At 34.9% G+C, this 16,012-nt stretch overlaps 1 protein-coding gene and 1 long non-coding RNA gene across 4 annotated transcripts; one reads left to right on the top strand and one right to left on the bottom strand.

The window, feature by feature from the left end:
* Positions 1-1,132: 1,132 nt before the first annotated feature.
* On the top strand, positions 1,133-3,395 carry LOC110889038 (actin-depolymerizing factor 1). 2 transcript variants are annotated; one of them, XM_022136529.2, is made up of 4 exons: positions 1,133-1,279; positions 2,597-2,862; positions 2,946-3,097; positions 3,179-3,395. In XM_022136529.2, the coding sequence occupies exons 1-3, from the start codon at positions 1,205-1,207 to the stop codon at positions 3,094-3,096; spliced, it is 492 nt and encodes a 163-aa protein (XP_021992221.1). In that variant the 5' UTR covers positions 1,133-1,204; the 3' UTR covers position 3,097; positions 3,179-3,395. The 2 variants fall into 2 exon arrangements, with proteins under 2 accessions (XP_021992221.1, XP_021992220.1); XM_022136528.2 differs by having other exon boundaries at positions 2,946-3,395.
* Positions 3,396-8,688: 5,293 nt separating this feature from the next.
* On the bottom strand, positions 8,689-11,686 carry LOC118481243. 2 transcript variants are annotated; one of them, XR_004865000.1, is made up of 3 exons: positions 11,155-11,686; positions 9,285-10,032; positions 8,689-9,032 (listed from the first exon to the last, which is right to left on the bottom strand). It is a non-coding gene; the product is annotated as an uncharacterized LOC118481243 (long non-coding RNA). The 2 variants fall into 2 exon arrangements; XR_004864999.1 differs by having other exon boundaries at positions 8,689-10,032.
* Positions 11,687-16,012: the final 4,326 nt, after the last annotated feature.

The following is a 16,012-nucleotide window of genomic DNA, read 5'->3' as shown; positions in this document are numbered from 1 at the left end:
GGAGGTGGCGGCTGGGGTGGAGGAGAGGTGGTGAATGAGAATGTGTGCTAGGGTTTGTGTGTTTTTTTGGGTTCAGGATGAAATGAAACACAAGAAGAGGTGAGAAGAGGAAATCCCAATTCTGCACCAAAAAGAGGACCCGGAGACCCTTTTTAATGAAAAGTCTTTGAGAAAACAAACAGACTACAGACCCAAACATCTGCGCGTGGTCTGCGCTGCGTAGACAAAAGAGGTCAGGAAGCTCTTCTTTGAAAAAACAAACAACACCTTAGTTTAATAGGAAACCAACTAATTCATTAGTTCGTCTTTTCACCTTGCCTTATTATCATGTCTCAGTGATGGATCATATTTATATCTACTAGCCACCCTTTGGGATGAAGTCGTATCACTCGATTGTCGAATACATACATAACACACAAAAAATAAGTATGATATACTATATAAGATATAACTTTTTTTTTATCTGTATCATGTCACTTCAATGTTTGCCACATTTGTCTCTATCATTAGAACTAAGTGTAATAAAACATTTTATAAAAGTAAAGCACTTTGAGACAAACATGTTAATCAATAAAGAATCAACTTGTGTATTAGTTCATCATTGCCATTTGTTTTTCATCTTATTTTATCATGTATCTAGTGCTAAATCCAAGATTCATTTTACTAATGTCACTACAGAAAATAGTTGGTAAATTAGTGTCATCCAACTATTAAATATGTAATTAACACATAAAAAACAAGTATCAAATATCATATAGCATATTTTTTTACTAGTGTTACATGACATTAATGTTTACTACAGGGTTCACACTACATGTTCTAGTCAATATCACATTTCTCTATCCGTAGTATCAATCAATCTTATAATTTTTTTTTAAAACTGCTAGCACACCCCCTCTAATTTTTTTAAAACTGCTAGCACACCCCCTCTAATATCTACCATGAAACTCAAACCCTCAACCTTATAAAAAGAAATATCACTCTACTAAACATCTTAATACCACCAGGCTAGAAGCCCTTTTTCGTATCAATCTATAAAGAAACTCCATAAAGCATAAAGCAAAATCAAAATGGACTATTGTTGCAACTTGCAAGACTTGTAGTGAAAATATGTTAAAACATAAGGGTCTCTTCAACAATTCGTACATACTAAAAAGTGAGAGACGACTCCGGATAAAAACCAAAATATAAAAGGCAGACAAACATGGCTTCTCAAACCTACACATTTTTCTCAATCGGAGCCCTAGATTTTCTGCATCACTCTCCTCCTGAATTCATGGTTTTCTCTCATTCTCGAAGCATCACACACACATAATCTTTACACTCATATGTTCTTATACTGTAATTGTTTCTACTTTTGTTTGAATTCATGGTTTTCTCTCATTCTCTAAGCATCACACACACATAATTTGTATGCACTTTACTGATTTTTGTCAATTTTGTTGATGCTCATACTCTCGATCGTTTTTTCTCGTGATTGATTTTAGATTATGTGTCATTTTTGTGTGATTTATGTGTTTAGTTGTTGATTATAGATGTTTAAGTTTTATCTCATTACTTGATGTTGAGCTAGATCAGAAGATGTGTGATTCAGTTACTCAGTTGCCTTTGTGTGGACGTTTTGATTTGTGTTTTAGAAAGATGTTGGGAATTGGTGTAGGTTTTTGATCTGATTTGAGATTTTGGATGTGAATTTTGGAAGCTATGTATGAAATGAGGATGTGTGTTAATGGATGATATTGAATGCTTGGTCTGGTGTTGGTTGATTAGTTGTTAAGTTTATAGATTTTGTGTTTGTACATGAGGATGGTCGATATGTGCTAGCTTGAGATCTTCGTGATTTTTATGGAGCTTTGTCTTGTATTTTTTTTTTAAAATGTTAAGTGATATCTCCCTAGTGGCAGGGCCGGCTCAAAAAATTTTAACTATTTCTAGGCCCAAAGCGGATAGCAAAATTGGGGCCCTTTTTGTAAACGAAAAAATTTGCTATGAATCTATTATTCATATATCATCTTTGTATAAGCATAATTATAGATCATAAACCTCAATGTTAACAATTTCAAAGCCAAAATTACCATTAATATAATATATTTTCTTAGAACTTGAGGCCCTAGGAAAATGGAGGCCTAAAGCTCTTGCTTTATTACACTCCCTCTTGAGCCGGCCCTGCCTGGTGGAAATGAATGGTGCTAGCGATGCGTTATATTTGAGCGTATTTAGCTGTCATTTATCCAGTGATGCCTTGTTACGCATGCAGTCAAATCATCCGTTGTTTATGGCTTGCTAACCTTTAGTCTACTAGTAATCTGATACTGAAACTTTTGGGTCTTACTGGTCGAAATGAATGGCGAATTGTTTATGTCTTTGATATGAAACTTTCGCTAGTTGATTTCTTGGTACAAAGAGCTGGTGTGGTAATGTGGTATGCTGATTTTTTATGGGTGAAACTAGTTTGTCTTTCGGTAGAATGTGTGTTAGATGTTACGCGTCGGTGAATTATCAAGACCGTTTTGTTAACTTTAAGAAGTGTTTGGTTGAAATGTTTCAATATGCCTGACTGATATAGTGATGTATTGGTAATCGATGAAACTTGTAGGCCAATGCAGCATCAGGGATGGCTGTGCACGATGAGTGCAAGCTAAAGTTTATGGACTTGAAGGCAAAAAGGACCCATCGCTTCATCATTTACAAGATTGAAGAGAAGCAGAAGCAGGTAATGGTGGAAAAGTTCGGAGAACCAGCTCAGACCTATGATGAATTCACCGCATGCCTTCCTGATAATGAGTGCCGATATGCTGTGTTTGATTATGACTTTTTGACCCCAGAAGGTGTCCAAAAGAGCAGGATTTTCTTCATTGCATGGTAATAATAACAATAATTATTATTCTGTCTTCGTTATTAATAGGTTTTGTTATCTGTTTGATGTAACGCGTGTTTGTTTGAAGGTCACCGGATACTGCACGTGTGAGGAACAAGATGATTTATGCAAGCTCAAAGGACAGGTTCAAGAGAGAGCTTGATGGTATTCAGGTGGAGTTGCAAGCAACCGATGCTAGTGAGATGGGGCTTGACGTTATTAAAAGCCGAGCAAATTGAAGTATAAAAGTCAATATTCTTCATAGAATATTTGTCATTTATGTTAAATGTTTATAGATGTTCTGTTCTGGCTGGTATGTAGATTAATGATGAATGACCGGAGAGGTTACTTTCCCAAGTGAAGGCTTGCTTTCACCAAGAACTAGTGTGGTTTCAGGTAAATAATTTTGTGGTGTTTGTGTGATCCGACAGAAGTTATATGAATTTGTACTGCATTTCGATTTGATTTTATCACTTTTCATGGATGTTGCTTTGTTTTCCCTAAATATGAATATGATCATTTGCATTTACCATGTAAATTCTTCATCAATCTACCCACCCTAATTGATATAAAGGCTGCATAATGCATGTTACTTTTTTTTAAAGTGGTTGCATACACAAGTTTAGTCCGATTTTGATATATGTGATTTTAGAGATGTATATGTAGGTATTTCTGGATTTAAATAATTTCTGTTTGGTCTAAAGCTTGGATGGTTCCAGTTTGACTATGCTTCAAGCTTGTCACCAACTTCCTATTGAATTTATTGGTTTCACTTAAGTCTAGCAAGACAACCGTGTAGTGTCGGGTCATGTAACACATCGAAATGGCTTTGGCGAATGTGGGTTCGGGTAAAAGAGGGTTTTGACCTAAATGGGTTGTTATAGAACAGGAATCTCAAAACGTGTTCAGCGGCTATATTTGCTTTAGTGACGGCTAATAATGACGATGAACATAAGCTGTATAGTTTAACTCCAGTTGTGGCGGCTTCCGGTAGATGGTGGTGATTTATGACGGATACCGGTAGGTGGTGACTACATATAGTGGTGCTGGGTGGTCTGGTTCATTTTGACTCACTCTAAGTTATATGGGTGACCCATGTAGTTCGAGTACATCTAATCAACTAATTTAACAAACGTATCACTCATATCGATCAATTTCTTAAAGAATTTGTTGTAACTTTTATCTGTATAGTTTGACTATATAGACTTGTGTAGCTACTAAAATGGACTCAAAAGTTGCCTTGAATGAGTCTCAAGATATTCTCAAGATCTCGGGGGGTGCCCTTTGTCGTTGAACATGACTCCCCCACCCTTACACCTCTTTCGAGAACTCTAGTAATTGAACACTTGCAATCTTTTCTTACGAGTTTCTCTAGCGAGCTTCAACCTTTGGTCCACTATGTTAGCCCTATATTCATGGCCGTGCTACCCACGATTGAATACGTTGTTCTATAGGAATTTGCCGAATGCTTTCAAGTTTGCATTGTTGGGTTGTGGTTTGTAACTTGTTTTTCCGATGGGTAAATTCAAACTTATATTGGTTTTGTAGATCTTTAAGGTTGTTCTAGTTTTGTATATATATCACGCAACATGATGCAATGAGCGTTTAACAAGTTGTATAAAATCTGTTTGAGAACAAAAATGGTTCAAATGAATCAAAGATGTAATCCCAGTCAAGTCAATCATGGATTCAAAACAAGAACATAAAATCAAACAAATACAAACTTACTTATGAAGCCGGGTTGATATCGATTTTGGATCTTTATGAACCAAGTCAAGTTCATTTTCAGGAAAAAAGTAAAATGTTAATTGACCCGGGTTTAGTATCCATTTTGAAAATATGATTATTAAACATTTTAACTTTAAAGGCCTCTCCATTTGGTTTGGTTATCATTTTCTTTTCTCAAGAAGGGCCCAGAAAGAGGAATGCACTCACTAATCCAGCCCAATACAACCCGGCCCAATTAAATTAAACTCCTGCAATGCTCCATAGCCCTATGAACCCATCTGTTCGTCTGTTGCTGTTATTATGTTTGTGGCATTGTTGTTTCAATTACCACCTTTTCTTAATTATAATTCAAACAAAATCCAGACTGAACTGAAGATAGATTTCTTTTGCAATGGCACATACTTTAATTCACTAATTATACGGTTATGACGTGAACATGGACAACATGGTGTAAACGAGCCAAACCATTAGTAAACTGCTCGAGACCGGCTCTCTAAAAGCTTGAACTGAGCCAAACTTAAATGGGTCAAGCCCAAGCTTTATTTATCAAGCTTGACTAGGCTCAGTGTTGGTTCGGCTTATTTACACCTATGATGGACATGGACATGACATGGAAATTGACAAGCTGGGCTGTCATTTCTCAATATATGTGAGTGAACATATTGCAAACTTAGAATCTACTTTGTGGATTGTTGCTTTCTTGTCTCTTTAGGTTGTTGGAATGAACTTAGCTTGTAGCTGATGACACTACATAACTGTTAATATAATTTGAGTAATAAAAAATTATTGGTTATTTTAGTAATTATCAAGATATTTTAGGTAGTCAGGATTTACTATCAAATGAGAAATGATAAATAAATCTGATACGAGTTAGGAAGGGAGGAGTACGTACACGCTCTTTTAACATTATTCAGACTTTGGGTATTAAGGAACATCTAATGGTATAAGGGGTGGAACCCCTATACGGAGTTGTGTTCCAAGGGGGCTATTTGGAGGGGCGGAGGTAGTGTACAAGTAGAGGTAGCACGGGCAACCCATCAACTCGTCCATGTAGTGTAACTTCTTTTTTTCTCTTTTATACTAAGGATACCCCTAATCCCCCCCCCCCCCAAAAAAAAAAAAAAAAAAAAAAAAAAAAAAAACCTGGGATACCCTGAATTTTGGGTCTCAAACCATGAGCGTTTAAGGTTGGGTCAGATCATACGATGGTAGGGCGGCGACAACTTTGAGCCCTGGTAAGGTTGGAAGCTAATCAACTTGGTGATGACCTACTTAGGTGATAGTTAGCTTGGTCACCTTAGCCACTGGTCACCTTTGTATGTACTATCTTTAGTCAACTTTTGAGATGGTCTTTATATATTCCTCTACACAAATGATCATAGATGTTTGCTTTAGGTCTCACAAATCTCAACAACTCTTATTAGTGCCTTCAAGTTCTAGCTAGTATTTATTGGGAGTAATAATGATAGATACGTTTTATGCCCACGATTTTGCATTATGGAAAATGCATATTAAGGGCTACTTATATGTCAAGAAACCTCATGAAGCATTGCTAGAGACAAAACCAGAGACGATGAAACAAAGGGATCAGGAAACATTGGATTGAGAAACATATATTTGGTGCATTCTGGTAATCTTTGGCGATGAGCATTTTTTACATCATCATCAATTTAATGACCACATCTGGTTAATTAAGGCATTGTCAAACATGTATTAGGTATCCAAATCAAATAGAGTATTGTTGATTCCATAGTTATTTATTACGACGATAGAGTAAGGTGTGTATGTTATAGATCATGTGACCGAATTCAATATAATTCTTTCCATTAGTTTATGTGGAGAGTTAAATTGATGAAGTACAAACTACAAACATTTATGTATGAGGAGATCAAGGGAGTAAACATTTATATTCATATGTTCTTTATTATTTTACTATTATTTGTTTTGTAATTACACATGGTTGTTTACTTCGTTCACACGTTTCTCACACAACCACTTCATATTAAGCAACTAAACAAGTCATATCACTCGGTCACCTCTCAAAGGTAGATTAACTATTTATATAATTCTTATACAAGATTTTGTTGTCGGTGTTACTTGTGGCTGCTAAATAATCTTTATACATGATTTTGTTTTCGGTGTTACTTGTAGGTGTTAAATCATCTTTCACGTAGGATACCACAATCTTCGTTGGTGCTAAACATACGTCGATTATGTTCATATATGATATATCAATACTTTAGGGCTAATAAAATCTTAAAATAGGTAGACAAACATTAACCAAAAGACACAAATGTCTCTCCAATGGTACTATGGGCATCCTATTATTATGGCAACTTGATTAGCCATTATTTGTAATCTACACATACTACTTTCTAAGCAAATTGGGAACAAAAGAAACCATCACGAATAAAGTTTTCCATTTAATCTTCTCCTTTTGTTTCCACCAAATAATGCCTCTTTTATCTGCTTAATTGATTGAACCCCATCGATTCATCCATCTTTATTTAAAAGCACATTTCATTAATGATTCACTCTATAATGGAATTGTATCTTTGCTTTGACCCTCATACAATCAATCATTACACCTTTTTAATAATTATATAATAAATATCTCAAAGTAAAATCAAACCGATTCATTATTGGACTAATAATATACAATCAATGGGTGAATTACAAAATATACATATACCGGTATTTCGGATTTAGTAAAACGTGCATTTTCCATGCTAAGCATGATATTTTTTCCTGAACGGTTAAACTTTCACATCTTTTTTTACACCTTTCCACCAGATTCGAACGTGGCTTCTTTCCCCAAACACATTTGGTGTTACCGTTGGTCTATAGCCCAAGTAGCATGCTAAGCGTGATATGGTCGTTGATTTCACTATTTTAATGGTTATAATTCAGACAAGTAACATGACTGTAAATAATAGAAACTCATAGATAAGTTCTATCAATTTCTTAAACTCAAATATATGTTATATAGCTCGTTATTTTTTCTAAAAATATACTATAATATTAGGAATTATCCTATTAATAATAAAATTTACCGTATTATACCATATATATTTTAAAATATCTAGTCGTGGTCAAAAGTATTGATTTCCCTTTTTAAAAGAGGAAATACGTCCTTTTAAAAGTAGAATGAAAAAGTTGTATTAAGAAAATGAAATAATAATGAGTGTGATGTTCAACCATGGTTACGTACGTACATGTGTGAAAATAAAGACTAACGGCCTTTAAAGTTGGACGAAAATGGAATTTACAAACAAAGTCAAGCTATAAGAATAAAAGGATAAACATTATTTGCTAAATGTATGCATTTCAAGAATTATTGGTATTTCTTTCCAAAATAATTTTGTTAAATTTGTGTAACTCCATAGTCGGACATGCTTGTAATACATATAAAAAAGGATTATATGCATTTCATGTAACATGGATTCGTAAAAGAGTTTTAAGTTTTTAGAACCGCATCCAGTAATCCATCAATTATCTAAATTTGCCGTAAAAAAAATACTTTTTTTTTTACTATTAAATACTTTCTTACTCAAATTTGTTAAATACTAAAACTAGTTTATCGTTCAAAAAATTATCATAAAAACAACTTTCTTTCACTTTTAGGACTCGCTTTATTTTTGGATAAATTTTTTATTTTTCTTACTCAAACTTGTTAAATACTAAAACTAGTTTATCGTTCAGAAAATTATCATAAAAACTATATTTTTTGGATAAATTTTTTGTTTTTCGTACTCAAATTTGTTAAATACTAAATCCAGTTTATCGTTCAGAAAATTATCATAGAAACTATATTATAAAAACAATACTTTCTAGTTTCTTTCACTTTTAGGACTCGCTTTATTTTTGGATAATTTTTTTATTTACACAATTTAAGTTGTTGAACACAATAATTTTAGATCACCATGACTCATGAGATCGCCTTTTATGGGATGCGGAAAACCGAGCAATTTCTTGGGCTTTCATCGCTACTTAATTATGGGCTGGCCTCTCAATTGCCCGGTCCAACTTAATTACTTATGGCTCATGGAAGTCTGGATGTATGTTAAAAGGGGTGTGAATTTATAAAATGGTAAAAAACACCATGAAATTCACGTATTTTAGTTTAGACTAAATGAGTTTGAGTTAGTTTTGAGTTAAACCCATAAACAAGTTTAGCAAAACGGGTCGTATTCGGGTTTATCTGACGGGTTCACACAATTATTAAATCTAATAACCCATTATTAAATCGTGCCTAAAAAGTAAAAACACACAATTATCAAAACTGATTAAAAATAAACAAAAGCTAGTAAAAGAACCTGAAAAGAATAACACATTAAAGAACACAATATCTGTATTAGCATAACAAAGAAGAAAACACATAAACTAGTTTCGTGTGATACCTGAAGATTCTTGATTGTAGACGGAATGATTGAATGAAGATGAAAAACTGAAACAATAAGAATAATGAATTTACATAACTACACCCTCAAAATCCACACGCGGAGTATTACCGCGAGGCGTGTGACGACCAGGATCTTAGCCACTAATTATCTTGAACGGATTAGTTATGGTTATAAACATTAGCGTAATTAGTGACCTAATTTAATATATATATATTTTTTTTTTTCAAAACAGAGTTTAAGTTCGCAGCGGAAAGGGGAAGAAAACTTATCATAATTGAAACCACAAGTTTACTAACATGTTACTTACGAACCACGCACTCCATCCGATTGCAACGTCCGTCCAAAGCTGTATCGAGCAACCTGCAAAGCATGCAGTAGAGTGTCAACATAATGTTGGCGAGTTCACGTGTTTGCAGTTTTCCAGTTTTAATTCCCAAAAACTTGTTTTAACCAGTTAATTTACCCGTTTATACATGCCATGGGGAGCTACCCCATAAGTAAGCGACTAAACTGATTTTCCAATACCGAACACTAGGTAACCGTTGCGTTTCCGCAGGATGCCCCGATGTCAATGTTCTATCATCATTGACGGATGCCTGAGTACATTAGTTCACGACCGATCCCATACCATGGCACGGTGTGAGGTTGGTAAGACCTAAATAGCGCTATCAACTAATAACCCGTTCGCCTGGCCCCGGCGACTAATCGGTATTATGTATAGTAGGGACTTGAGTGATAGAGTTTCGTTTAGTGTTGCTCGTTGCATTTCCGTATAAACAGTAATTAACTAAAAGCTCCCAATAACAAGGGAAGAAAAGTAAGTTTGTATCCCTCACCGGGGATAATGTTGTTACCCGTATCCCACACAAGGAGATAGAAATACCGCATCCCTCATAAGGAGATAGTAAGCAATTCCAAACCAGGAAGAGTTGTTTCGTTCCGTTTCCCAACCACCGGGAATGCATGCTTTAAGTAAAAAGTAGTGAACTCACCTTTGCTTTGCTCGGTAGTTAATTTACTTGTGTTACGTTGGTCAACCATACCCTATTATGGTTGTTAAATATTCATTAGGTTCGCATGCAAGAAATGTCACGTAATTTACACGTATCTAACACATAGCGTGTAAGTCATACTAGCACCCAATATGTTATTGAGCCTGCCCTAATCATACGAGCAATTAAACAGTTAACATTAACACATAGTCCAAACATGACATCACATTGGGCGGCCCAAATAACTAAGTAAAGTGGTCCAGTCGAAACCAAGTAGTCTCGACTCGAGATCGTGAAGTCTCGAGTCGCAACCAAGTGGTTTCGAGTCACATGTAGAAGGTCTCGAGTGGTGCACTTTTGAGTCGGAACCTATGAGGTCTCGAGTTTGGCCTCGAGTCGCAATCATGCTGGTCTCGACTCCTGAAGTGCATGCCCTAGTCTCGAGTTGTCAATTTTGATGATCTTGAGTCGAAACCGCAATGGTCTCGACTCGCATCCCAGCTGATGGAATCTTTCTAGAATCCTTATCTAATTCAGTACTAGCCAATCAAATTACCCTAACATGTTTTATCCTACCGTACACTTACCAAATTAGATCAAAACAACATATTTCAATTATTTCATCATCATTCAAAGTGTTCTTTATTGGGTTTTCGCCTTTAACAAACGGATTCATTCAGACAGGACAAAAACACAACATCATGCAAAGTAATGGGTCGCACAAGATTGTTTCCCAAAACAAAACCATATACGGCATACACATCAACAATTTTTTTTTTTTTTTTTTTTTTTTTTGAGTAAGTTTAGACTAAAGTTTTGAAAGGACAGCTTTTGCATCTCAAGCATATTTCGAACAAGCAATCAATCGGCCAAACAACCTATCAGACTTCATACCTCATCATCGTACAAACTATTTTTTTTTTTTTGAAAGGGAATTATATTATTATCATCAACATGTGTTATGAATTTAGAACAAAACCACATGTATGTGAAATCCCATAAATCAGTTAACTACTACATATATGTCAAAGTCCTCGAAATTATAAATACAAAACACACTATTACTTCACAATCAAATAACAACTCTAACCAATGTGCAGATCTATGCAAAACAGCTAATTACATATATATTTAAAAAGAAGACATCAAGGATGCAAGGTAATCGCATACTGACCGGAGGGTTAAGAACATGTTGTGTGCGACCCGAGACTGAACCCGACGAGACCTGAACTGAATCCCGAGGCGGCTGGCACCAAATCTCCTCCTCCTGTCGCGAACACGGGCCCTTGAATCTGCACTCGAAGCCCACTGTCGTGAGTCCGAGCCCAGTTTCGTTGTCGTCGGTCGACGTCTCCGACGGCCACTACCTCCGCTGCGGCTGCCATTACTTCCAGTACCATCCCCTTCGTCACCAATCATCACCGACCGGGAATAAAGCTAATCCGAGCGACCACCGGAGAAATGTGTCGCCAGAAAGTAATCGTCGTCGCCGCCTGCGGCGGTGCTGCCTCTGTTCTTGCTTGACGGAGAAACAACCAGAAGGAGGCTACGTGGCTTGCGGTATAAAAGGTGGGTGGATGAATGGATGTGTGTCCGGTCGGAGGAACCTCGCCGGAATACGGCTCCGATCGCCGGACTCGGGAGAGGAGATAGAGGGGTTTTCGGTGTTGAGTGGCTGCACATCTTTGTAGGGTTTTAGGTTTTGAGGGCAATGAGATGGGTGGGGGGGGTTAAGTGTATATTATATATAGTCTAGGGTTTTTGGTAGGTTGGGTTGGGCATGGCCCAACTGTGTATGGATCCATATAAAATTTCGTGTCTCTCATTTAACGAATAAGCCCGTGAAATCTAAATAGCGAATGTTCGGCTACGGTTGCGATAAGTAGTAGTAGTAGTAATAATAAAATAATAATAATAATAATAATAATAATAATAATAATAATAATAATAATAATAATAATAATAATAATAATAATAATAGTAATAGTAGTAATGAATACGAGCATTTATAGAATGCTTGTCTCTCGACGATCGGGATCAAGGGTTCGAGTTGTCACATTCTCCCCATGTTACAGGAATTTCGTCCTCGAAATTCAAGCAAGGGTCATACGATGCGCTCCAAGGATATACATAGACTCCATTACCATACGTAGATATAAGCAATTTCACGAAAGTCCACAGAACGAACATAAAAGACACATAGTGCATCAGGTCACATAGCACGTAAATAGCACGTAATAATCACGTATCACAAAATCCACAAAGTTTGTACGTATTTCACATAGTATAGCATTTCACAATTTAATCATAACATCCAAGTAACGTACAGGAAACCCCGAAGCGTCACATTATCCCCAAGTTCAAGAAATTTCGTCCCGAAATTTAGCGCGCAACCACTGACAAGCTAGTGTGATTAATGTTTTCGTGGGGTGCCACATCATCCCCTTGTTGGCTTGAAATTTCTTCCCGAGATTCAGTTGTAGCTTCAGTGCTGAAGGGTAATAATTAATTGATACATTTCTTCTATGAATGTGAAGAGGAAGAAGTGAAGATTTAGAAACAATCCATTAATATCGTCCGATTAGCTGTTAGTAGAACGGATGATTGGGTTTTCTATGCGTTCATCGGGATAGGTTGCCTCACAACTTCCCAGACCTAATCTTGCCTTTAGCGATATATAACAAACAAAAAAAAAAAAAAAAAAAAAAAAAAAAAAAAAAAACAAAACAAACTTTCAAGGGTTCAGTTATTGGCCAATAGCACTCCTAAACAAACTTTTGATTTATACAACACCACTCTAAACTTTCAACTTATTGCCCAAAGCCATTGCCTCATTTGACTTACCCTTGGGCCGGCCCGGGTGTCAGGTTAGACCACAAATCCGTGAACACGACTCGTTTAGCACCCTAGTGACGAAATTAATTTTTATAATTTGGTCATCTAGGTATCTAAATTTTGTATAAAAATTCTCATTACCCGTATAATAACGATGAGTTTGGGTTTGATTCTTATAATGTATATGCATATGATTTTTAGTTGGATATGAGTGTATTTTCTTAGTTGATATAGTTAACGGCAGTTTATGAACTAGACGGTGCTTGACGTCGTTTATTAAGTTCTTGAGTATGTTCGGTTCAAAAAGAAATAAATAAAAACTCAAAAGAAAATCATAGGACAAACATGATGCATGTATTACAAAATTTAAGTAAAAATCATCATACGGAATATCAGTGGCGAAGTTTGAGATTTCTGACCAGGGGTCGAAGACGTACGAAAAATTTCTATAAAACCATGGGTAGAAACGTATATACCCAAAGATTTCTATACAAAAACTACATACTCTCCACTACTGAGTGAAAAGTTCGGAGGGCCAGCCGTCCCCTCCCGACCCCACAAAGCTACCCCCTTACGGACTATTATTGTATACGAATTATCAGAACAAAATTCACATTTAACTAGTCACACAACTATCTTATGTTTTTCATCAACGTTTTACCACTATAACTACTGATTATTGTCAACTAAGTATGTAATCGGTTTCGTTTATATCAAATGAGATATGAGATTTAAATAACCCAAATTTTTACTAATTGGTTGATAACACTCTCAATTTTCGGTTTGTATGACAACACTTCCAACTTTCAACTTATTAGCCGATAGCACTCCCAAACTAACCCAACACTAAACCAGCTTGCTGACATCAGCTGCCACATCATCAAACTAGTGCCACGTCAGCTGCCACATCATCAAAAAAGCCAAGTCAGATGCCACATCAGCTGCCACGTCATAAAAAAAGCCAAGTGAGAAGCCATGTCATAAAAAAATCCATGTCAGATGCCACGTCATCACACAAGTGCCACATCAGCAAAAAACTAACCGGATTAGGGTTCAGTTAGTTTAGGAGTGCTATTGGCCAATAAGTTGAAAGTTGAGAGTGGTGTTGTATAAATCAAAAGTTAGAAGTATTATTAGCTAACTGGTGAAAGTTAGGGTTATTTAAATCCAATATCCCATATCAAATCAGATAAAAACAATTTGCTCATCAAAATTTTGAACAAACCACCAATTTTCTTTTATGCAAACAATGTACTTTTGAACTACAAAAAGTGAAGAACCTTTTTTTTTTCTGGTGAGATTGTATATAAACCGGATTAAATACGTATTTTGATGGGCTATTAGTAAATTCTTTATCAAAATAAATTCAATTAGGCTTTAATGCACACAATCTACAACAATTTAAACGTGTACAAAATAAATTTCTTTTTTCTTAGGTTTGTCATCATATCTTATGTCACGCAAATAAACTTTTGTGTAGACAGGGCAAGGAAAGAACGAAAGTTAGTAACCGATTTTGTGTTCTTTCTTTGTTAATTTCATGATAACTTACACTATGCAAAAACATGCTTGTTTCTTTACTGTCCAAGTAAATAGCTTATTGTTCAACATTTTACACGTTTTCTACATTGATAGCAATGCTTTTTATATTCGGTTATTTTGATGTACTCTTTCTTGATTAACAAGTAAAACATATACTAAGAATGTTATAATAAATTAAAAAATTAACTAGTGTATACACACACATATTAGAATTTAGGGGGTGCATCATGTAACACGTTAATACTTGTTAAAAAACTATAGCAATACCATACTCAATATAAAGAGAATAATTCATGCTCGTTTTTATAGTGTAACTTTCTAAAATAATATTAATGTATAAAAAAGTTAGACGCATTTGGAAATCCAGGAGAGGGGTGGGGGGTGGGGGGGGGGTCGGTTTAAAAGTCAAGAATATGTATTAACGGCTTGTATCATATGTTTAAAACCTATAATTGCTTAAAGTTTTAAAAATTAAGTAAAGTTACCTTCTTATCCTCCTTTTATGTGTTATAACATAGTATAGATATATTATATCATTTTAACTTATCGTCTGTTTTATTCATTTTTTTTCTCTTCAATCCTCCTTACATGTATTTACATGTGTTATAATATAGTATAGATATATTATATCATTTTAATTTATTGTCTATTTTATTCATTTTTTTCTTTTCGCATTTTTTCCCTCAAAATTTTATATGCCAATATGATATATAATTAATATAAAAAATGAAAGATTTATAATTATTAATTGAAACATAATGTATGAAATATTAAGAAACACTAATTAAAAATATATACATCTATACAATCACTTGAGCCAACAACATTGTATGTGCCAATAGCTTTGAACACAATTATTTCATAAAAAAGAGGCTGTCATACATCTTGGAACAATGTTTTGCTTTTAAAACCACTAACACATCCTAAATTTTGTGATAACCAATTACAAGATGACCTTGACTTGTGGATGTATGATAAGGATGCCATTTCTAATTAACTAATCTATGTTATACGCAATTAATAAGATGGCACATTAGTTATTCTTTCCCTTTTTAAACAATATATTAAAAACTTGTAACTAGGTTAAACGCATAAACAAGTCGTCAAAGCTGACAAAGGATTTGTTAAAAACCAGCAATCATGGTTGCTTTGTCAGTGGGTATGTACGTAACGTTGTTGGGTCACTCCGAGAAAAATAAAACATAAGCAAAAATCTATGTCAATTTAGATATAAAAACATTGCTGATCAAAACAAAACTAATCATAAGATGTGTGTGTCTGGTTCTGATATAGCAAATATAGTTGTGTATCTATAAAGACATAACATAAACAAATACGTATTTTTAAGTACTCAAATCAATTTATAGCGCATAGTTAAGGTACGTTACAATCATATTAATGCTAAGGTGAAAATTATCACGCGGGATTAATGAACCCATACACGACTCTTGATTTATTCGTACGTGTTAAAAAGATTAACCTTTAATGACTATCATTAGAAAATGCAACTCTTTTAAGCTGTTTATATAAATATATGTCAAATGGGTTAACAAGTTCAAATGTCTTGTAGAGTTGTAATAAAATTGCAAACAAACTTAAAGTTGCAAAAAGGTTGAATAATATTTTAAAAAAGAATTGTGTTTCTGGTTTTAAAC

The sequence above is a fragment of the Helianthus annuus genome, chromosome 8 (assembly GCF_002127325.2).
Source record: "Helianthus annuus cultivar XRQ/B chromosome 8, HanXRQr2.0-SUNRISE, whole genome shotgun sequence".
Classification (NCBI taxonomy): Eukaryota; Viridiplantae; Streptophyta; class Magnoliopsida; order Asterales; family Asteraceae; genus Helianthus; species Helianthus annuus.
This window is presented reverse-complemented; position numbering and strand designations above follow the sequence as displayed.